General features: G+C 37.8%; 2 protein-coding genes across 7 annotated transcripts in view; one reads left to right on the forward strand and one right to left on the reverse strand.

The window, feature by feature from the left end:
* The first annotated feature begins 15 nt into the window (after positions 1-15).
* The window catches only part of LOC115244815, a 26,250-nt gene continuing 3,308 nt past the window's right edge, over positions 16-22,957 (forward strand). Inside the window, exons 1-21 of one of the 6 annotated variants that reach the window (XM_029822766.1) lie at positions 16-675; positions 2,917-3,274; positions 3,417-3,704; positions 3,983-5,746; positions 10,809-10,973; positions 11,521-11,706; positions 11,785-11,961; positions 12,330-12,495; positions 12,920-13,031; positions 13,126-13,252; positions 14,339-14,390; positions 14,482-14,657; positions 14,932-15,122; positions 15,199-15,343; positions 15,615-15,775; positions 15,851-16,007; positions 16,248-16,468; positions 20,418-20,527; positions 21,473-21,726; positions 21,845-21,985; positions 22,341-22,775. In XM_029822766.1, coding sequence (XP_029678626.1) covers positions 3,047-3,274; positions 3,417-3,704; positions 3,983-5,746; positions 10,809-10,973; positions 11,521-11,706; positions 11,785-11,961; positions 12,330-12,495; positions 12,920-13,031; positions 13,126-13,252; positions 14,339-14,390; positions 14,482-14,657; positions 14,932-15,122; positions 15,199-15,343; positions 15,615-15,775; positions 15,851-16,007; positions 16,248-16,468; positions 20,418-20,527; positions 21,473-21,726; positions 21,845-21,985; positions 22,341-22,775 — 5,256 coding nt within the window. In that variant the 5' untranslated portion in view covers positions 16-675; positions 2,917-3,046. The remainder of the gene's footprint in view (positions 676-2,916; positions 3,275-3,416; positions 3,705-3,982; positions 5,747-10,808; positions 10,974-11,520; positions 11,707-11,784; positions 11,962-12,329; positions 12,496-12,919; positions 13,032-13,125; positions 13,253-14,338; positions 14,391-14,481; positions 14,658-14,931; positions 15,123-15,198; positions 15,344-15,614; positions 15,776-15,850; positions 16,008-16,247; positions 16,469-20,417; positions 20,528-21,472; positions 21,727-21,844; positions 21,986-22,340; positions 22,776-22,957) is intronic. The other 5 variants (XM_029822770.1, XM_029822768.1, XM_029822769.1 and 2 more) reach the window with 5 other exon arrangements.
* Positions 6,533-10,031, reverse strand: LOC115244824 (carbohydrate sulfotransferase 11-like). Its single transcript, XM_029822802.1, has 5 exons — positions 8,199-10,031; positions 7,754-7,902; positions 7,331-7,662; positions 6,998-7,197; positions 6,533-6,834 (listed from the first exon to the last, which is right to left on the reverse strand). Exons 1-5 carry the CDS (start codon positions 8,346-8,348, stop codon positions 6,604-6,606), a joined length of 1,062 nt encoding a protein of 353 aa, XP_029678662.1. The 5' UTR covers positions 8,349-10,031; the 3' UTR covers positions 6,533-6,603.

Consider the following 22,957-nt stretch of genomic DNA (forward strand, 5'->3'; position numbering starts at 1 on the left):
GTAGGGAAAATTTATAGACATAAAAGACATTTCTCCTTGATTCGCCAAAGGGGAGAAGCTTGATTTAAGCTGAATAATGAAACGATTAATCAGAGTCTGTAAAGCAAGATTGACGCGTTGTAAATATTGGACAAGTAGGATAGAGTTCGTCAAATCTTCAACATCGCAAGTATACAGGATTACGTGCTTTATTTTCACTTATAGAAAGGATCTTACAAGATAGGCACGATACATTCAAGCGTGCTTTTATCAAATAACACTATAACAAAATATTATCGCTTCAATGTCACGTTCACATCTACCTTTTTCTTATCGATTTTAACATACTATTAATATATCTTTTAACACGCGTTAAAGTATAAAAATAATTAATCGATCGCGAAAACGTGCGCAAAATTTTCTCTTACTACGAGACTTATTCTTTTATTCGAAAAGATAGTTTGGGGATAATTATTTATTTTTGTGGTATATATTTTGTGTCTCTCAAGGTACTTGTATATGCGACGCTATCGCTCGTTATAAAGTATAAGACGATTCTCGCCAAAGTGGGGGGATGGATGGGGGTGGTCGATATTAACCGCGAAGCACTTTCCTTCGCGGAGAACGCGGTGGCAATAGTCACATGCCGGCCGCGGTCGAGTATACTCGCTGTGTCTCTCTGCTGCTTCACTTAAAGTAAGCGCTTTCTCTCTTTCTCGTCTGTTAAAAATATTAATTACGATAATTCGTCAAAGATTCGACGATACCAAGAAAAAAAACAAAAACATTTCGGCAACATTTTCTGAGATTTTATCAGATAATTATATTAGAGATATTTTTCTAAATACTTCTTACTCGTTATACAGTTTTCAAATGATGTACGAAATACATATCGAAGTGTATATTTGGTTCCTATAATTTTTTGCAAAAGAGATACAAATAATTTTCTTTAAATTAAAGTTACGAAATTTTTCATTGATGTCGTCGAATTGATGAAAAAAATCACATTTTAAAAATTCCACACAAAAAGCTTTTAAATGCGTATTAAAAAATGTTTATTTTTAATTAATATCCTTCCATTTAACAAGCAAACTATAAGAATTTGATTTTATGTATTTCCTCTTTCTTTCTTTTTATTTTCTTCTTTTTCATTATATAAAAAACTGTGTTTAAACATTTGATTCACAAAATAATAGTATTATATGATATAGAAATATTTAAATTAAATGAGTAATATTTAATTAAGTAAGTTTAAATTAAATGAGTAATATTTAATATTTAGTTAAATATTTAATTAAATGAGTATTATATGATATAGAAATATTTTGTTTCCGCAATTCTGAATATTTTGCAAAAGCTGTACACTATACAGTATGGGAAGATAGAATTTTAAAAAATTGATTTTTCTCAAATTAAGTACAAATTTTTGAAATCGAAGAATATTTCCAAAGTCTTTAGACTCATTTCTCCCTGTTTTCCCCAAATTTCAATTCCTTAATTTAAATGATTAAGAATAGCGATAGAAAGGATAGAAAGAAAATAATTAATCATGTAGTCGATTTGATCACATACACAAAGAAATCAAAATTGAGATTCGAAGAGTTCGTTATCTTGCAAAATAAAGTTTTGTCGATTCTCGTGAATTTACTAAAATAGCAAGTTACGCATATAACAATCTCATTTCGATTAATATTAATAAGAAATAATGTTTCGTTATTTTTAATTGTCCACTTATTATTGAAGTTTGCGTTATTAAAATTTATGATTTTTTTAATTATTATCAAGCGTGTCTCCTTCCGTTGGTCTCCTACAATTTCGACCAACGCATGTATAATATTTTAAGAAATACGAAATACGCATGTTCTTTCCCCGGATTATGAAATCGCTTTTCGTGTGTACTACTTTTTTTTATATGAAGTTCGTGTGTCGTGAGAGATTTAATGATAAACTTCGCAGTTATTCGAAGTATATACTTTCGTGAGTATGAGTATACAGCGAGCGCATACGAAACGAATGACATCTCGTGTGCTTGATGTGTTTTGATTGATCTTTCTTATTTATGAGATATTCGTTCGTAAAATATGCATCTCAGCTCGAAAGTAATCGCTCTCGGATATACGAGATTGGCCCTTTCTTCGATAGCGACGGCTGTCTTTGTAATGTCAATCGCGCGCAACGTTCGTACACTTCTCGATATGCCGGAAGCAAAACAAACGTCAATCATTCACCGATTCTCGATACCGGAAAAAAGTTGTCGCGGATAAGGAATCATGGAATCGTTCAACAGACAGTTTAGAAGGAAGGAGATTGACATCTCGCAGTCAAATAATATCGAATATCGTAATGTTTAAATTAAAACGTAACGCGATTTGCACGACGTAAGCATTTGCATGTTTCTCTGCCAGCATGTGGCTTCCCGCTCTTTTGACGTCATAATCTGGTATACCTGCAAACACGATAAGGAGCATTTAATTTCATTCTTGTTTAGCAAACATTCACTATTTTTATAATTAGAAATTTTATATATTTTTTGCGAAGTGTATGTTTATAAATCATGTAGCAAAATTTCATAACTTTATTACGTTGAGCAAAACTGTATTTGCCGCAATTTTGAATCACGGTGGAATATAAGAACCGCTTTGGCGTTACGTGTCGATCGTTAAATTGGCATACTCTTATGTCAGAATATCCGGTCTTTACAATCCTAGTTAATTAACTTTGTAGAAAGAATCGATCTATCTTTTCCTTCCTTGCATTATTATTATCATCATTACTGCGATTCAGTTTTAAAACTTGGATATTTTTTTGCGATATATTAATATAACACAAAGGTAAAAATATATGCAAATATTAATTTGAAAGTTCAAAGGAAAGACTTATACGGGAGTACGAGCGAATATATCAATATCATAGAGTTTTATGCAATTTCCGGCGCAGTGATTTGTATGCGCGACTTATGCACATGTCACTGGAAGCATCGATGAGCGATCAGGCGTCATCGGATTCGCGATCGCGGGAGATCATGAGGGATAATCGGTGGTTCCTGAAGGACGAGACGTAGGAGGATATGTCCGGCTGCTTGTCATCATCTATGACAGGATCGACAGATGCGGGGCCCCTGCAGCCCCAGGAAGATCCCGCGCCGCCGTCGACCTATGACCTCAGACCGTTGTCAGAGGGCAATGGCTCGTCGGCCCGCCGAGGCAATCGTCATCGTCATCAGCTGCGACGTAGGATGACGTCCGCCCCATCGTCCGGACAAACGATACAGCTGACTCCACTTTGGGAACACGTAGTACGTGTCTCTATCCTCTGTTACAATATACTAAGCGTTATACTTCATTTTATATATTTTATATTTGTATTTCTAGTTTAAAAAATTAGAATATGAAATTTTTTTCTCGATTCTACAAATTTACGCGCGTTTTTCCGATCAGGTGCGTACGCGTAGGTTTCCATCCGAGGTCGACACGCAGGCCACCTTCGTTGAGATCTCCGAGAGACTTCGAGACCCGGAATGGGAAGTGCGCCAGCATGCTCTGCGGGTACTAATGGACGTTCTACCAACTCTGAATGCCGATGCCGTTGACAAGGTCATGCAACCGGTGGTGCCGGAGCTGATCAATAATTTAGGGCATCCAGCGCCGGCGGTACGGAAGGGTGCCTTGGACGCGCTGCGGGTCTACCTCGTTCATACCCCCAACAGAGACAGCGTGGTCAAAAATGTAAATATCCGCAATGCGCTAAAACAGAATTTTTTCTAATTTTTACATCTACAATTTTTATATTCAATTAAATTATAATTAAATTAATATATCCAATTATTACAAATCTAAATTTCTCATATTTTTAAACTTTCAAATTTCAATTTGTTAAATAGATTTTTAGAATGATCTATTTGTAAATAAAAATTAAATTCAAAATACGCAAATTTTTAGATCTTTTTCGCGATTACATAGTTTCCATGATTTTTTTATTTTTTTTAATAATACGCGTTATCGAGGAATATTTGTTACAGATCCTCCACGACGGCTTGAATCGACCGGATGCTCACAATCCGTTTCAGACGAATGTGACGACGGGCGTGATTTTGAGCGCACCGTTGCTACTTTTTCCGTCATCTGACAGTCCCCCACCGACTATGCAGATCCTCAAAGACGCCACGATCGCCTTCGCTGCACGGTTGGTTCAGGTACCGCACCAGGAGGCCGCTCTCAAATCCCTTATGAAGATTCGCAATGAGGTCGGCGACGAAGAATTCGAGAGTTATTTAGCTGATTACGACGATAAGTTGAAGAAGAACATCGATGTTCTTTCAAAGATTTACAATATCAAACCGAGCAAGAGGAAGCGAGAGAGAAATCACGAGCAGGATATCGTAAAGGCCGACATAAAGGAGCAGCGTATCTTGAACAAATCCTGGGACAGCGATAGTGACACTTCCGGTATTGCCGAGGAAGAGGACGAGGCATCGAACGCTATACCGCCGGCGAGAGTCGTTTTGGAGACCGAAATCAAGTTCAATGAAGAGACGGCCATCACGATGACGATTCTGGAGGAGAAGGACGAGAACGAGAGCGGGGACGACGGGACCGGTAAGGGCGAAAATCCATCCTCTCCGAATAAACGGAAGACGCCCAGACGCGTCCGCTTCGGCGGTGAGATCGTCAAGCTGAGGACACCCGACAGCGACGAGACAGAATCGATCGAGATAACACCTAAGACGAGGATCCCGCTTCCAGTGTCGCCGGCCACCAAAATGCCGGAAACGACGAACCGGAGACGACCTTCGTCGCAACCGTGCAGTCCCCACGCGGGTGAGAAGCGGAGATCGAGGAGGGTTTCTAGATCGGCATCCAGCAGTCCCAAGAGAGAATATACGCACAACGCGCAACTGAGTCCTAAGAAAAGTATTCTCACACGAACGGATGGTCCTCTCATTATCGACCCCGTAACGGAAGAAATTAAGAAAGTAAAGAAAGATAAGAGAAACGGCGAAGCAGTTTCAGAGGATAAAGATTCTTTTAAGGTAAACGATAGTTTAAAAGAAATTAACGAGACATCGAGGAAGGAAGATAACACCTTAGATCAGACAACTTTAGGCGCGGCAAATAAAGAAGAGAAACCGATGAAGAACAACGAAAATAATCGAGCGAAGGATGAAAATAACATATCCAAGGTAGCTCAAGTTGCAATCGCAGTACCGAAGAATGTGTCCTCGAAAGGAGAACAAGCGATTCTCGAAGATAATCATGCGGGCATGATTGACGAGAGCGTTTCCGAAACTACCTCGCGACGAGAAAAAAATTCATCGCCGACTAAATTATCGAATTCGAGTGGTCCAAAGACGGTCAAAGATAATAAGGACGACAATCTCAAAATGGAAAAAGAACGCTCGAACAAAGATGTTCGGAAAACATCGGAAAGCAATTTTGTTAGCGATTTTTCCAACGATCTTCCATTCGGATCGCCGGTTAACGGCGAATACGAAGCGCAAATAGATCGCCTGGTCGGCGGTGATTTTGTCGACGATGATGAACGGGAGGATGTGCGTATTTTCGGCTCGATTACGGACGATCGTGCGACGAAGAACGACGACGGCGAAGGACGAAGGAGACGCGGTCAATGCTTTGACAGGAAGAGCATGTCGGAGGGGAACGGAAGTGTCACTTGCAGCAGTAGCGAGGGTGAGAGTAAACCGCGAGAACCTAGCTGGGAGGAACTTGGATTGGTCGGTCAAGAGGTGTTGGATGATTTGCATAATAAGGTGAGTGGATTCGAAAATATTTCCGGATAATTGCAAGGTTAATGAGTACACAAAATATTTTATATATGTGTGTTGCATGTGCGAATTTATTATATATAATGTTAGTTTTTTTGTAAAAGATTTTTAGTAAATGTGCATTTTTTATCGCCTGTGAAAGTTAAATCTCTTGCGATTTTATATCGAGATGAGTCTTTCATAGTTCTTGAGATCTTTTTAATTGCCAAAACTATATTTTCGAATCTCTATAAAATTTTCCAAATAATATAAATACATCGAGTTAATTTGACGACTTAAAGCGAGAACGCGAAATACTTCATATCGATTTATTAGCGTAAATTAATCTTTGAGCTATGAGTTGATCGCATTAATTTAAAGTGCAAATATAATTTAATATATCATAAAGAATCGAAATAAGATACTCGTATATTTATTTATGTATCTTGTCAAAGACATTGATATCTCCTTTATGAGAAAATGTTTGTTATCATTTCCGTCGAGACAGGGTAACGCTCCGCTTCCACTCGCGGCGTGGATTAACATGCTCATTCGAGGACCCTTGACTTTAGGACAGGTCGCCGGTCCGATATATTAGTACACGGTGAGAAGTAGGTCGATCGATTTTCGTCGACAAAAGTTCGTCGCGTGACGTAACGTGATTTAAGCTCCATCAATTATCGGGGTTACGTGTGCGCGCGTACACAGACGCTTAACATATCTTTTTCTGCTCTTTTTTTTTTCTTTAATCTCATGTACACGAAGTACTTATTTCTTGCACCAATATTTTCTATCGAACATCATCGCGGCGCATTGGGTCATTATTATAAAATTACATTCGATTATATTCGATCGACGTACAATTAATCCGCGGACGTGGCGTACTCGTAATAAATATCGGGTGAATAATCGAAAAGCTCGAAATCCAGTCTCAGCTTTTCATGGAGCTTCCGCACCGTCGCTCTGTTTAATTGACGGAAGTATATCTTGGAAGCGTTGACGTGACTGTTACTATGCCTCCATCTGGGCTTGATCTTGTCCCGTAATCCAAACTTATTGATCGCGTACACTTGATCTCGCCACAACGATTCCACCTATAGAATTAATAACATATTCACGGAAAATATTTAATACAAAATGAGAAATTTTTTTTATTAAAAAATTTATCACTTATTTTATCTTAGAAGAGATATTTAATGCGAAACATTGTGCGACAGACAACAGATAGCGGTTTCGAATGCGGGTCCCGATACTCACATTCGCAATAATGCTGTACTTGACGAGGCACGGCGTGCAATAGAGATAATATGGCATCCAGTGATCGTCGCCATAACTTCCGAGATCGGTGTCGATCACGTAATCGACAAACTCTCGAAAAGTCGGCTCCACACCGGCTGGTGACGGTATGTCATCGCGCCGAATCACCTGATCCGATCGTGGTTCCGTAAAATTGTTTCCTAAAGATTTAAGAGAAAAAAAACCATCGGCATTTATATGTCGCCGCTCTCTGTATTCTGTATAAAATTGGAGGAATCGAATATTTTCTTCATTTATTAAAATTACTCTCTCTTTTACTTTCTCGTGACTTACTGCGATATTTCTTCACGATCTTGGCTCCGTACTTGCGATAAAAGTGCAATGTCCCGTGTTCCCGGCCGGCAACAGAGTTCTCGAGTTTGTCGCGATAGGCACTCAACAGCCTCTCGAACGGATGTCGAACGACCAAAAGCCTTCTACTCGCGTTTAAGACTCGTTCCGCCTCGGGGTACTCGAGTTCCGGTATCGCCCTCCTGGCGATGGTCGACAATTGTTCCCTGCCGTTATTCAGCGTCTCCATGGGCACATTCATCAATAGGCAGAGATTGTAGAGCCAGGTCGTAGTGCCGGCTTTGTACACCGGGCAATACGATATATTGTGTAGTCTACGTGGCAAATTGCGTAATCTTATCAATAAGTTGATCTTGATTTAATCGATTTCTTATGATGTCAAAGGATTCTCTTTTCTTAATGAACCTGTCCATATAGAAGACGCTGTACTGCGGCGCGGGCGGATGTTTGAACAACGAATCTTCGGCGAGCTTTCGATAGGAGCCTAAATTATAGTTTTTGCATACTCTTTCGACATTCAACAATCGTCGTGTGTTGTCCATTTCAGCTTCGATCTAATTGTAAGATAAATCGCGAGATTATTTTCTTAAGATTTGAGAAAATGAAAGGATCAATTTCTTTTTAAAAAATGTTAAGTAAATTATATATATAATTTTATATGTCTTTAAGATTTATTTTTAATACTTTCAAGACGAAATCTAATACTTTTATTAGCAGATTAAAAAAATACAAGATTACATGTATAACTTACGTTACACTTTTTAAGTAGAAATCGATTTTGTTTATTTATCATTTTTTTTTATTTTGCCATCATTTTGATATCATTAATAGAATACAGCGTGTGACTCACCAACAGCTTTCTTAATTCATCGGCGACGGGAAGAGGTTTATCCTCATCTCCAATAATAATAATAGACAATTTTAACGTCGACAAGATAACGCCAAGACAAACGACGATTTGAAGTAATCGAAAAAACACACGTCTCTGCTGCCTCGACATAATCGAGATGCGGTTTGAATTTATTCCTAATTCCTAATAAATTCCTAATAAATAAATATATAATCACTTCGCGTATCTTTCACTTATAACCGTAAAACGATAGGATTCTCTCTAGAATTCACAAGGAAAAGAAATTCTCTGCATCTTCTACCAACGCACCGATAGACTGACCGGTTTCGTGTTCACCAATTGTGACGGTGATGGATCTAAAGTATCACCGGCCCCGAGCTGATCGCTGATACATCACCACGGTTGTAATAAAATATCGCTTACAGAGTATCTTAAAACCGTCGGATGTCTTTTTAATAACAGAATTAATTTTGAGATAATTTTTTCTTAATGAAAGATGATTTGACAAAATAGAAAGAATGAATAAATTAATTCGGTGTCGATAAATAAAAGTCCGCTCCTGAGGTTTGAGTGGGGAACGTCATGGTCGAAGACACCCGGATCGTTCTCTGCATATTAATTCCGTTAGTTCAGCTGTTTAAACACCGTATCTTATTCTTTGACGGAAATCTTGCGAATCAGTAATAAATATATATATATATATCTTCCCTATAATTCAAATAAAATTGATACGTCGAACTTATCGCTCGAAAGAGAGATTTTAACGCTAACGCGGATCAATTTCCATTAAATCTCTATCGTGCTCGCGATACTAATCTATATGTACCGCTATCGTACATTCCAGCGACGGTCACGATTGTCACAGGTGTGCCTTATGTTCATTCAGCGAGTAACTTCAAGGTCACTGCACTAGACCTTTTTATGAATGCACGCGCGACCTCGGCCTCGTCTGCGAGAGGTCTATGAAAATAAATACCATTATCTTTCCGCGCGTGCAATCGATTTCTGCGAAAAAAAATCGTTTGCGTATCTGGGAAAACGAAACATGTATCTTCCAACTTTGACTTTTTGCAATACATCATATCGCGCTGCATAATTGATTCGCGATGTCACCTGCAAGTTCTACCCGCACTTGAAGCGCTCTGCTTTAGAGTCAGTTCTCCGTATAAAAGTACTGGATAAAAGTTTAATAGAAATCGCTATTTGTTGTTTGACGTAATCTTCTAATCTTCCGCGTCGAGTATCAACTTTTTGTGTCAAAGTAAATTTTTTTCTAAAGATTAAATAGGCAGAATATCGCCGTTTCATTGATACATCATTTTTCTTAATTAAATCTCAAGTGAATGAGAGCTCGATAATTCTGAAATGCGTAACATGTACAAGAACTTCGTTTATTTTCTGAAACTGATACATGAAAAAAAATAAAAAAACGAATAAAGCTTCGTTAAATTATTACATCGCTTTTTTTATGCGTAGAATAAAGTCGAGTTTATGCGTGCCAAAGCGAAGTATGAATATTCCACGATGAGTAAGAGAGAGAGAGAGAGAGGTTGAAAAACGACGGGAGAGATTTCCCTCGCAAATCATTATATTGCAGCCGAGCGCATAAGAGGGAGAAAAGTTGCAAGAAAATAATTAGGCACGTATTGCGTGCCACGTCGCTCGGTCCAGGAAAGTGGCGTTCCCGTGTATATGCAAATCAGCGGCAATTGTACCGAATGCAATTTTCAAGCCGTTCTCTGATTCATCATAGCGAAATCCGCCAATCGTTTATTCGTCTTCTGCGTCTCGTTCGAGTGCAAGACCGCGCGTCAGAGAAGCTGGTTGAGAACATTAAAAAAAAAAAAAAAATTATTCGACACAAGGTAAGAGATATTAAAAGAAGAAAAATGATGCTAAGCCTGGTATCGATTCCGCGGTTATAGAGCTCGATAGAAACACGCGGTGAGAATGCAGATGCACCAACCGGTGCATTGCATTTGGTCTCGCCTTGACGATCAATAATGTCGACTCGTGAATTTCTAGCGACACTGCTCATTCGCTCCCGTGTAATTGGATTTCTTGAATAAGGAGTCTTCTTAAATATTGCAATTTTATTTATTCCTTAACAGAGACAAGTGCAGCATAGAAATTATTCAAGCATGATCAACAGAAATCAATATGTACGTAATTAAAGATGAATCACGCGACTATAATTCACCTAGCTTTTTAACGATTCAGGTATTTGACTAGTTAATTCCAAGAAAAACAAGCAAGGCAAATGCGGCTTATATTTTTATTACATGTAATTAGGAGATTTGCATGCGAGACGAGTGCAGGTAGAAAATATAATGTTGGCTATTATAAAATGATCGGAAAAATTCATCTTTTACTTATTTATCGAAAAAATAAATTTTTTTATAAATTTTCTCAAGTTCCTAAACTAATAGCTTTTCCCTTTCAGCAAGAATCTCTTTATGTGTCTATAAATTATATTTACTATATTATAAATAATATTTTAAACAAAATATAAAAATATAGAAGATACAATAAAATAAAAATTACAAGTTTATGCATCACAAGGATTTTAATCGTCCGATATCCTCTCATTATCCGTTGTCATTCTTTCAGGACGATTGGCGGGCACGCGTGAGAGGCTTGGAGAGAGTAGCGTCGGCTTTGCGGACCTCCTCGGCGCTAATCGCGATAGAGTCGCGATTAGGATCGCTCTTGCATGCGGTGCTCGGCGGCGAAAGGAGCTGCCGGGTGGCCGCCGCCGGCTTCGCGGTGGCGAAGGTAAGTAACTTTCGTCAAGATCAACCCTTAAATGCGCTGAGATCTCGGCTAATTTGCCAAGAGGAGGTAATTGTCAGCGGATAACACCGAGCCTCGTTATTGTGTAATATATGTATTGCACGACAAACGGAAAAGTATATCTCCGATAGAGAAAGATCTCGCAAGGATTTCAATATTTTTAAATATCGCATTTTCGAATATTTAAAAATATTTTTAAGATTAGCAGAAAAATTTCAAAATATTTTTTTTCAATACCGCGCATAAGAGATTCCTGAATAGAGCTTATATTATCGGATATCCGTATTCAATCCTAGAAACATTTTCAATTCTTAAGCACAAAAGTTGCAAGGACACCTATGTGACATGTATATCTTTTTATCATAAGTTGTGTAGAAGACACTTTTAATGCGACAGAAGGAGAATATATTCTACAATTCTTTCGTAATGTCATAGGCTTATGACGCAGCATAACGTCAAACACTAACTATATTTCACAGTTACCGATTTACGGCACGTGCAGCATTCTTAAACATCGTTTCGATTTCAGATTGTAGTCGCCGGTGTCTCGGAAGATGCGCTAAGAAAGAGATTGCCCCAGTTGGCTTGGGGCCTTGCCAGACAGGGTGGTCCAGCTGCGGCGCAGCTCACCAGGATCGCGATGCTCAGACTAAAACCCAGCCTCCTTCTGGAGCAATTTTTGCAGCCTCATTGTCTAAGCGCTAGAAACGCCAAAGTAAGTCCTTTTAACGTAATTCGCGTACTTTAGATTATTCGCAAATTTATTTTAGCTAAAATCAATTATTCTTCGCAGACGAGAGAGAATGCGCTGCAACTGCTGATCTTCTCGCTGGTGACATTCCCGAGCACCGAGTTCAAGCTGGAGACCGTGGCTAACCGAGTGGCCGCGATGGTCGCGGATCGTCGACGCAGAGTACGCCAAGCCGCTCTCGATGCTTTAGCCGTTTTGGGACAGATCTACGATTCCGAGGTATCGTGAAGATGAGATTAATTCCTTCAAAAAGTGGAGAAACTTTTGCGAAATCTTACGAATAGTATAAACCCAGTACTGTAACTTGGCATTGCATGTAGGAAAATGCTTCTGGAACCAGTTTATATTTAAGAAAACAAAATTCTGTATTCTATAATATTAATATTCACTTGCCTTTATTTTTTTCTAAATGCTAAGCAGTTTTTATCGTGTGCTGCAAGGTTATTTCAATAATTTTAGCTTTAAGTTTTAATCTTATTTTTAAATTATAGTTTTTTAAGCTTTATTTTTAACTTTTAATTTCAAGCACGCGAAATTATCCACTTGGAGGGATTTTATTTAACAGCGCGGTTTATTGATGTCCGTAGAAAGTTCTCGAGGCAGGAAGACGAGCGGCCGACGGACACGCCGATGCCGAGGCAATGCTGGCCGCCGTCAGAGCACGGCTGGCCAGGAAGTCGCTGCCCCTGGTGTCGGCCGATGGCCTTGTGGTGTACGGTTTGCAAATTTCACCGACTGTTCAGATCGCTACTGGTAATAATAACCGGGAACAAACGAGAGAAGCGTAATGCGTGTAGATAAAATAAAGTTATAACGAATTATTTAATTATGTATTTTAATTAGTATTTCATATTCATTTTTCTTACAATTACGTATGTGAAAAAAACCATGTAGTACTTGAATTTTTAATAAACGTTTTGAAGCTCAGTCTCATATTTGATCGCGTGACATTTCTACGTAAAACGCGAAGTTTGATATTACGTGATTATCTGCACACTATCGTAAAGCTTATTTTTTAAACTACATATGTTATCTTTTTCTTTCTCCCTCTTTCTGTGAGGTGAGAATACATTAATTTTGTTTCAAGCACAAAAATGTGGAAACGCGTTTGATCAAAAGAACAGAATTCTTAATTGACAACTTAAACGTACATTTAGCCTCGATTTTCTTACAACAGGTCCCGATGTCGATTGGATCGTGGCGGGAAGTGGCTCGGTCTCACCTGGCACTGGTCGTACTAGAGGCCAGATTATTGCCACATCTAGATCGGCACAAGGAAGAGCATCCCGGTAATAATTCAAAGGATCATTCATGGAGATATTCAATTAATGTGAAAGTATATATCCGTGTAAAATCGCTGAAATCTCGCATTGTTTCTTTTAGGAACGAAAGCACGAACAACCGCGAAAGCTCGTGGATGGAAAGACCCAATCTCGTCGCGCTTGGTGTCGGTCTGCAATCTAAGACCGAACAATCGACCGCCTGGCAAATATTGCCTTCGCAAACTAACGTAAGATGACCTACATTTTCCATTTTATCTCTCCATACATCTTCCATTTTATGGTTCCCTCACACAAAAATATTTTTTGCCTTTATAAAGATGGATATATATTAATAACAGAAAAAAATAGCAATAAGTGATAGATATATGTTGCAACTATATTTGTAAAATATTGACGATTTTATAAATTAACTCTTTAAACAATTATAAATAAACAATTATATATAAACAATTAATGCGATTTTATATCGCAAGGGAGTTCTACAATATGCAGACCTCTTTACGCATTGCCTAAAGAGTATGTAGATTGATGCTAATAGATTATAACAGATTGATGAAAATAGATTATTTATGACTTTTGGCATCAACGGTATTACTTTGCTATCGATTTCTCGATACATACAGTGTTCACATACATATGCCAATTTTTTTCCCGATGTCATTATTCGTCGGGATATTGAGCTTTGCAATGCAAATACTGAAATATCAAACACTTGAAAAATAAGAAGCAAGAACGGGGAAAAGTGCGATATATCTTTTCCATCGAGTTTTATTTTGCATATCTCCACGCGACCGTTTATAATTAATCCTCGTCGAGTGTGAATTGAATAAGGAGCTTTAAACACGGAAGAGAGAGGAACATTGTACTCTTTGCGTGTCATTCAATAACATAATCTCTTCGCAATTTATATTTGCATATCAGTTAATGTCGTCAACAAACGTTTAATAAAGATTATCAAGTTTTATAAGGCCATTGATATAAAAATATCCTGTGGTAAAAAATATAAAATGTTCAGTATTTTTAATATTTTACGGCGATACGTTCGTTTGTTTCTTGAATCAATTTTGATGGTATGTATATACGTCGCGGCAGGAGACACAAAATATTTGTCATGATAATAGGTTATTATTTAAATTTTTCATTTAATTTTTCATACATGAGTACTTCAAGATGCAAAATTTCGTAACACAATTATGTCGCGTTTAAATATCGGATAGTGGAAATGTTTTTGTCGGAAGCGCAGAGGGTTAGAGTATTGCCGCGATTTATCGCAAGCTCGATGTCATATTTAAGTATTTTCGGTTTTGTTACAGGACGACAATGAAAATCATATAAAAGGCTCAAACGGACGGAACATAAATGCAGGTAATGCGATCTTTCCCGAATCTGATTTTAATTAATTAGTTTGATTACGCCTTTTGTGATGATGTTTTGTAACGATAACTTAATTTTCCAGGAGTGTTCTCAAACGTCAGTTTAAGATTAGAAGAGCAACTGCGATCATCTTACACACCGTTAAATCAGTACGATTTTGTTGAGACAGATGCTAAAAATCACAGGGAGATTTCCGACAACAATTTTGAACAAAAAGCGCGAAATCGTAAAAACGTTAATGAAGTTGCTAAAGAAAAGGTAAGACTCTTATAAGTGTATAGAAAATACAGGAAAAATAAAAAAAAAATGTATTCTGTATTTTCCATTAATTTTTTTTTCATATAGAATCATTACCTCCCAGTTTGTACCATTGGTTACAAGAAGCAGCCTGTATATAATAAATTATACATATACAGTACAATATAATAAATTATTTTTACTATATCGTATCCATAAAATTATAATGCAACATATTATTATTAATAAAATACACATTTATTAATTGCAAAATATGCAAAATGTGTGTTTACAGGAAAGTACTGCTCTACGAGGAGAATCCAAGATTCCGATATTATTGTCGACCCGTGAGCGGTCTAAAATAACTTCGCAAAATCGTGAAAAATCCATCAATCTGGAACACGTCAATTCTAATTCGCGAAAGCAAACGAAGGATGCGTTGGATAGCAATAGCAATCGGATAGATTCGCGGCAGGAAAGTATTCGGTGAGCATCATTATTGACATCATTCCGAGAATTCGCATTCGAATTGAATTAACACTCATACGTTAACTGCCCGCAGATCATACGCGGCTGTGTATCAACGGCGAAAACGTCTCCAACAAGAAGCCAGTCAGACCTCGAATCAGACATTCGATTCGCATTGTGGCGGTTATCGTTCTTCTTCTTACGCGAAAGCTTCGGGAACAACAAATAGAGAATATAACGTAAGTTATTTTAAACTTTTCCTTCCGTATAAAAAAAGATCATAATTCCAGTGAAAAATTTACGAAAGCAAAACAAAGATTTTTCGCGATATTATATATTCAATTCTAATAAAATTAAAAAATATCTTAAATTAAATATTAAAATATAACAATCTTTAATATATATAAAATTATAAAAAGATCTAAATATTAAATGTAAAAAGACGCGTGTATCTTTGTAAAAATAGATTGGAACTAAAATTACATTTATATCTCTCTATGACTTTTGCAGAGCGTTGCAGGAAATAGGGAAGCGATTTTCTCGAATGACAATCCGCATAATTACGGCAGATTTGTGAACGACGATTTTACGGATAAGAACGAAAATTCGGATCGCACAGGAGGACGTAAACAATTATCCAGAAACATGCAGCAACAGACGCTCGTCGAAATGTGAGTTCTCCACTCAATAACCTTCTCCGATCCGCAAGAATTCTTTTTAGAATTATTGATTTTTCATTTGTACAGGTACAGCTCGATTCACGAACGACAGAGAAAGCTTATGGATAGAACTACGTATCGACGGTTACGAACTGCTCCAAATCCATTGACTTGCGTATATCACGAATCCGAACATCTGGAGTCACAAGTCTCCCCGGATAACAATAGAAACATGATATACCGGGTAAGATAAATTGTTTCATTGCTCTGCCTTTTCTAATTAAAGACAACGATTGTATATCTAATTTTCTAATAATAATCTCGCTAAAAAAGAACTATTGATGTTTAGACAATTTAATTTTAAATTAGTCTCTCGATTTTATCTCCGGTACACAGAATTTTAAATTAGTCTCTAGATTTAGAATCTAGATTTAAAGAATTTTGATATATTTATGAATACTAATTTATATGAATCGTGTCGCAGTCAAATAATTGTAGAACGAAGGCTGCATCGGAGGCGGTGGAGCAGAACACCGAGATGGATCTAGTCTCGTCGGATTCACAGGAAAACGAGCACTCTCCTGTGGAGAATGCCAATCCTCATCGCCGAAGACTACGATCGTTATCACCTTCGCAGCTCCATCGATCGCGACAATTTATCAAACTGGCCTCCAGCAGATTTCACACCGCGTCGATGTACGACATGTGAGTTTCTCAAAATTAAAGCTTACCTTCTCTCGAAATAAAATCGCGTTGACACGCCATCGGGCGGACCGACTTGAATTTTTTTTTTTTTATGTTAAGCTCTCGAAAGCATACAATTCCAGACAGGATCGATTTTGTCCTAAAATAACTGCGAGCAAGATGCCCGGTTTATCGATCACCGGCTGAAATGATATGCGTAATAATAAACGTCGCCCTCGTGTTTCAAATTCCTTATAAAAGAACAGATCTAGAATGCGAGCCTTCGCAGCTTGCCATAATTTCTTTCCATTCGAACAAAAAAAAGATATCCTGAGAATTTTATTAATATAAAGATATTACATACATGTTTGAGATAATAGCGAAGGCTGCAACGGCTCTGCGCAAGGTGCGCGACCTCGTATTTCGCTTAATCTCGATCTCGTCACGTGACACACATTATTTCTTAACACACTTAACGCGACGCGTGTTAAGATCCAAATCGCCGATAAACGATGAATTATTTCAGGTCGGCGAAAATTGCATGCCGATTTTTCAAGTCGATAAACACACTCCGATCAACTTTTTAAATTTATAAATCCATTCTTCCTTTAAGATCGCGATATATTAATCGCGGCTTAGTATTTAACGGAAACTCGCATATAAAGTATGTTACTGTATCATAAGCGAACAATTTTAATCATTCAAATTTGCCGATCGATAATATTAAAGGAAGAAAGAAAATATCTCGCTCACGCGCGAAGGAGAGGAAAGCGTGCGTGCAACACGATAGAAAAAAATTTCAAAAGAGAGGGAAAAAATTTTCTTTTACACGAAAATTATATGACTCGAACTTCATAATACCCGTGTGTACATTAACAACGCATTATATGCACAGCGTGCGCACATCATGCGGGACTATTGTAGATTGTCGAAACGCCTTACCACGCGCTATCACCCTCTCCCTCCCCCCACATTCTCCTCCTCGTTAAATATTTTACATGTAGGCAGGCACGCAGCGGCTGATCGCTATTCAATATTGCCTATCCCGAGATATTTGCTATATAAATGCGAATATCAACGACAGAAACTCGTACTTTTTACGTATTGTGTGAAAAAATTTTTTAAAATAGATTATCTTTAATTTCGCACGTATATCTTGAATTTCTTATAAAATTTTCCAATATTAATTTTGCTAAACTTTTATCATATATATCTGCAATAATTTCAAATATTTTTCCCTCAAATATTTTAACAAGAAAATACGAAAATTTCATGGAATATGATTCAACACGTGACTCACACTGTTTCTTCCGAAATAACACAAGAGGAATTATATGAGGGCGTATAAGATAATCGGGAATTTCGCGTGCCGGCAATTAAAATTGATTTTCGCCGAAAGAAGAGTTAATTATGGGTGAACAATAATCTCGCTATCTTCAGATTTTCAAATCAGATTTAAATTTAAATTCAGAAATCCGATATAACTGTATATTTCCATGCTACAAAATTATACAAGATTTAGTTTAAATTCCAAGACTTGTAAAGAAAAGCGTCAAATGCGGTTAGCACTTGCTTCAACCTTTTTTAACCGCGTTTCACCCGAATCGCATGACCCGGTCTAGCAGCCCTTTCGTCTCGTGACCGCAAGGGGAAAAGGGTGAGTTACGGTCAGTCTAACTTGTAAGAGAAAGGGAAAAAAGCGGTTTGTAAGAAGAGTATCCGTGCGTAAAATAAAAGAGAGAAAAATAATGTCATTATATTTTTAATCCATAAAACTGGATGTTTAGTTTTACGAGTTACGTCCGTTATATTTATATTTCAGCTTTTATTCTATTTACTTTTATTCTCCCCATTTGAATATTTTTAATTATATCTTTACGTATTTCTCTTCGAAAAGAAAAAAACACGTTTTAAATTCATACCTTCATACCTCATGCATTTTTATCTTCTCTACGGTTAAATAAACAGAACTGTAGAGAGCGAGGACTCGCTGGAAGGGTTGGGGGGCAGGAGGGGACAAGCGGACACGGCGCCGGGGGTAACGTGGGGGTGGCGGCGGCAGCGGTCAGCGTCGGGACGCTCGCCGTCTCTACTATGTGCCACAGTCGTGCGTACGTCGTCGATTGTCAAGCGTGCCGTGACCCTTCGTACGCGATATTATGCGTTCTCGGACACCACATTCTCGTCACCCGCCAGTTTCCCGCCTCTCACGAGAGAAATTCGGATACATCGCGCGAAATCGTTAAACCCGACGATCATGTGCATGCGCGTGTATCGTCAATCTCTGTCATTTAAATGGGATTGCAACCGCATCTCCGAGTGCATCGTGTGTGTATATCCACGACGTACACGTGGATTCACAGGGCGATTCGTATTATGCAAGCGACTCGCCCTTGAAAAGTCGTCTCTTCTAGGGATGGTAGCGCGATGAGCATCGTTGTAATCTCGATCGAATCGTCGCTGGTTTGTAGGATAATTGCGAATTCGATCGTGTGAAAATGTATGTAGCGATTTAATCGAATTGAAGGATTCCATAAATGTTAAGGTTGCGAAAAAGTAGCAGATGTATAAAATTGAAAATAAAGAAGTTAAAATAACGAATAATAATAATAATGATTGCATAGAGACAAATAATGTAAAATGGACAGAAACAAGAATTGATAAGAATATGTCAGCCGTTTGAACCTCGGAGTACAAGTTTCTTGAACGTCTAATCGATAATTAATCGGTGGCACGATCTAACGCGAGTTCCTACGTTCGAATTATTACGGCGCATCAATTTCGCATATTTCGCGACGCACAGAGCTAGTGTTTGTCATTAGTATCGATTGATTCTTCGGTGCTCGTGCGCTTATATTTCTCTTTTAACGATTTTAAAAGGCGTCAAGGCACCGCGATATTTAAACTTTCCTGCCGCTCGTGCAACACGCTACCATCTCATCATTGTATAATACACGATATTAATTATTATAAAATTAAATTCAAAGTAGAAAAATATGGCTCAGAGATGAAGAAATCGAATTAGAAAATGAATGAGTACAAATTACTATTAGTACGATAGAGATAGAATGTGCGACAAGTCGCTCGAACTATGAAACCGCACTCGCTGGAGATCAGCTGATCGACTTTGACAAGAAGCTTCGAACGGGACCGTTGAGGAAGAATGATCCTCAAGTTTTGCACGTGGCCAAGCGAGGTGAAAAAGGAGCGCAAGATCGCGGATGCCGTTCTTCGTTGCTGCCCGTGCGTTTTCCGATGCAGGAAATCAGTCGGCGTCAACAACGATGACGAGGACGATGATGTCGCGTCTGTCTCGACTGTCATCACCACGGCGACCACACCGGTCATCGCCTTGAGGCTGAGCCGGAACAGCGACACGGTGTACGTTGTTCGTCTCGTCGACGACGGATCGAGATATTTCTTCGATAATTCGTGGAAAATATAAAATAATAATTATTATTATAAAAAAAACGACGAAATAGACGCTATTGAAAAAGATGACGCTTTTCGAATTTTTGTTGAGAAAAGATAACTTGAGATCGATGAAAAAAGAAAGAAAGATAGTGTAATTTACGAAAATAGCTTTTAATATTGAAGAATCACCCGTCAAAATTTTTAGAGAAGGTCAACTCTAACTTGATTAAAAAAGTTGCTCAATCGAGGCCAGTAGGTGTGGAGAACATCCGATAAAATTTAATACATTCAAGTATATAAGAATACAGGTTGGCCTTCCTCCTTGTCAATCGTGACACGCGTGTTATTTTATTTACCGCATCGCCTGATTCGTAATTCCGCGATACCAACGCGATTCAACTTTAAACATATATATATGCAGCTCGTGTAAAAATACTACTTTGTGCGATCGCGCGCAAGGCACCGCTACTGAAATATTAATCGCGTTCGTAGAACGCGAATCTACGTTTGCGTAGGAACTTTCGAGTCGATTTCTATTTATGCATTTTTTTTGCAGTGATAAAGCGGTAAATGAGGAGGAATACAATGCGCGAAATAAACATCACTTATCGCCTGAGAAGAACTATCACATGCAAAACTCGAACAAGGAGGAATCCCGGTACCAAGGTATGTACTAGTTCTATTCTTTCCAGAAGCATTCACTGCAACCACGAAGCACTCTGATATCTTTAACTGAATTTTTGTTCGCATTTTTTAAATCAGACTCTCTTTCTTTTATTAAATATTTAATTGCGATGAAAAAAATAATCACTATTCTTCGAAGATTTTCAACTTCTCGGTTCTGACTTTTACGCGATACTTGATAAAAAATATGACACGCTAGCGAATTGTCGCCGATCGGTTAGAAGTTGTACTTGCGACTGCCCGTCGTCCTCGAGGAGGATTTCGGCGTTACTTGACGGAGATGCTAAACGATAATGCGATGCCGAATAAACTATTGAATAAAACTTTCGGCACGCGCGCACCTGAGAACACGATGGAAATGGAGCGAGAGGTTCTTCACCTCGTCGTGCATACATATAGAGAGCTTTCGTTAGACTTAGCCGGTAATCAATATTCCGCTGGTCAAGTCTAAGGTACGATCGAACCGTGCGCGTTGCATAGTATGAAAAGTCAGATCGATAGTCCATTTATCCGCCGAATTATATTTATATTTGAAAGTTAATTATCGTTTATATACGAGTCCGTAAGATATTCCTCACGCGCACATCATATGGAAGGGAAGAGTCAAATTTTTCTTATATAAAAAAAGAATAAGAATACAATATGATTTTTTGTAAGAAAAAAGAATAATATTTTTCTACTTAAAAAAATGTAACAAATTATACATATAAGAATTTCATTTTTCCATCACTTTAAAAGGATAAAAATGTTATATCGTATCCAACAACTCAAAAAATATAAAATTATGTGTATAATTTACGTTACATTTTTCAGGTAAAAATCAGTCCTTTTATAGCTGTTGTTTTTTCTCTTAAACTTTATGAAAGAGCCAAACGTTATTAATTTTTTCCACAAGTACGAAAATCTGTAATACCTCTGAATTGTCAGAGTTTCTGCGTTCCTTCTCAGTCGGCGAACATGTAAACGATCATCCCAAAAGCGCGAGCAGCTCGTCATCTGACGCTTCCAGAAATAATCGAGGAAGAATCGACGAGAATCAGGATGCTGTGGCGCTGCGGGATTACAATGGCAACAGCGACAACAGCAGATCGTCGACTCCAGAAAGTCAGGATGACGACCCAGCGTTCGACGTTATTACGACGAATCGTCAGAGCGTTTGCGACGACGTCGACTCTTTTTTCGTAAGAAATATCTTTTCAGATTATAGTCTTTGTCAATATTTTTTTCGACTAACACCACGTCAACGAATCCTCAATAACAAATCTACTGTCAACAAATACATAATTTTCACACATACAGGATGACTCACCATCGACGAAGATTAATAGTTCGGTAATAGATTTTTTCGCATATTTGGAGTCGTTACTTCCTCAGCGAAAATTTAACGATCGACGTTCGTCATTTGACGAAACATTTTATTTTTCAACATTAAATATCACGGTAATTAAACGTCAAATTAGAATTCCGCTGAAAGTCTACTTGAAACATTGACTGAAAATTAACTGATTCTTATATATCTATATAACAAACTTTTTTTTAAATTTTGCTCTTTATTTTTTGTTTATTTCTCTCTCCCTCTCTCTCTCTTTCTTTCTATTATACAATGTAAAGTTTTATACATCTGAAAAAAAATACTGTCACTATGTGTTAAAATATATAAAATTTAATATGAGATTTCGAGATTTCAACTTTTTGCTTGTTGAATCAAAAATAATATTTAATTACGGGATATTTTTTTCTTCAAATATTTTTATATAAAGCGGATAATCTGGATAATTTTCTTGAATAATTTCAGACGCCGTTGGACACTAACAAAGTGGAATACCCGATCGAGATGGCAAATGTACCGGACGATGCGTCGAAGGAATGGAACAGCGAGGATGACGCGAAGCCGACGAATCGAATTGGATCGATATCGAGACATTCGACTCACGGAGAGCTAATCACCGTAAACGAGAATCGCAGCGGAAGTGCGGAGAGTAGTTGCAGCATGAAACCGGAAGATGTTAGATCGAGCGCGAGAAGAAAATCCATCGTATCCGTGATCTCGAACGAACGCATTCTACCCTACGAGGATCCAAAGATAATCAAGGAATCGCTGCAATCGAAGGCCCCGAGTCCCAAAAAACCGGACTCGCTGTATCTGTCACCCGAGAATCGCAGCATCAATAACTCGCCAATCTCCGACTCGCCGGCGAAACAAAATTCTCGCTGCGGTTCGCGCAATTTGGTTAGTAGACAGCGAAACGTAAAAAATTGATAAAATTATCATTATCGATCTATTTTTGTCACGATTTGACTAATAATTGTAAGTACAATTAAATTTGGCGCATTTTATAAATTATTAAATTCATCTTACTGTTATAAATTATTAAATTTATTTTTTTACAAATTATTAAATTTACTTTAATT

The sequence above is a fragment of the Formica exsecta genome, unplaced genomic scaffold (assembly GCF_003651465.1).
Source record: "Formica exsecta isolate Colony F162 unplaced genomic scaffold, ASM365146v1 scaffold871, whole genome shotgun sequence".
Lineage (NCBI taxonomy): Eukaryota > Metazoa > Arthropoda > Insecta > Hymenoptera > Formicidae > Formica > Formica exsecta.

What these genes read in the sequence shown, in the direction of transcription:
- LOC115244824 (XM_029822802.1), bottom strand. Translation starts at nt 8,348, where the DNA reads ATGTCGAGGCAGCAGAGACGTGTGTTTTTTCGATTACTTCAAATCGTC. An exon ending in ATGAATTAAGAAAGCTGTTG is followed by an intron (nt 7,903 to 8,198) that starts GTGAGTCACACG and finishes TCTTACAATTAG; the next exon opens with ATCGAAGCTGAAATGGACAA. An exon ending in AGCGTCTTCTATATGGACAG is followed by an intron (nt 7,663 to 7,753) that starts GTTCATTAAGAA and finishes TTTGCCACGTAG; the next exon opens with ACTACACAATATATCGTATT.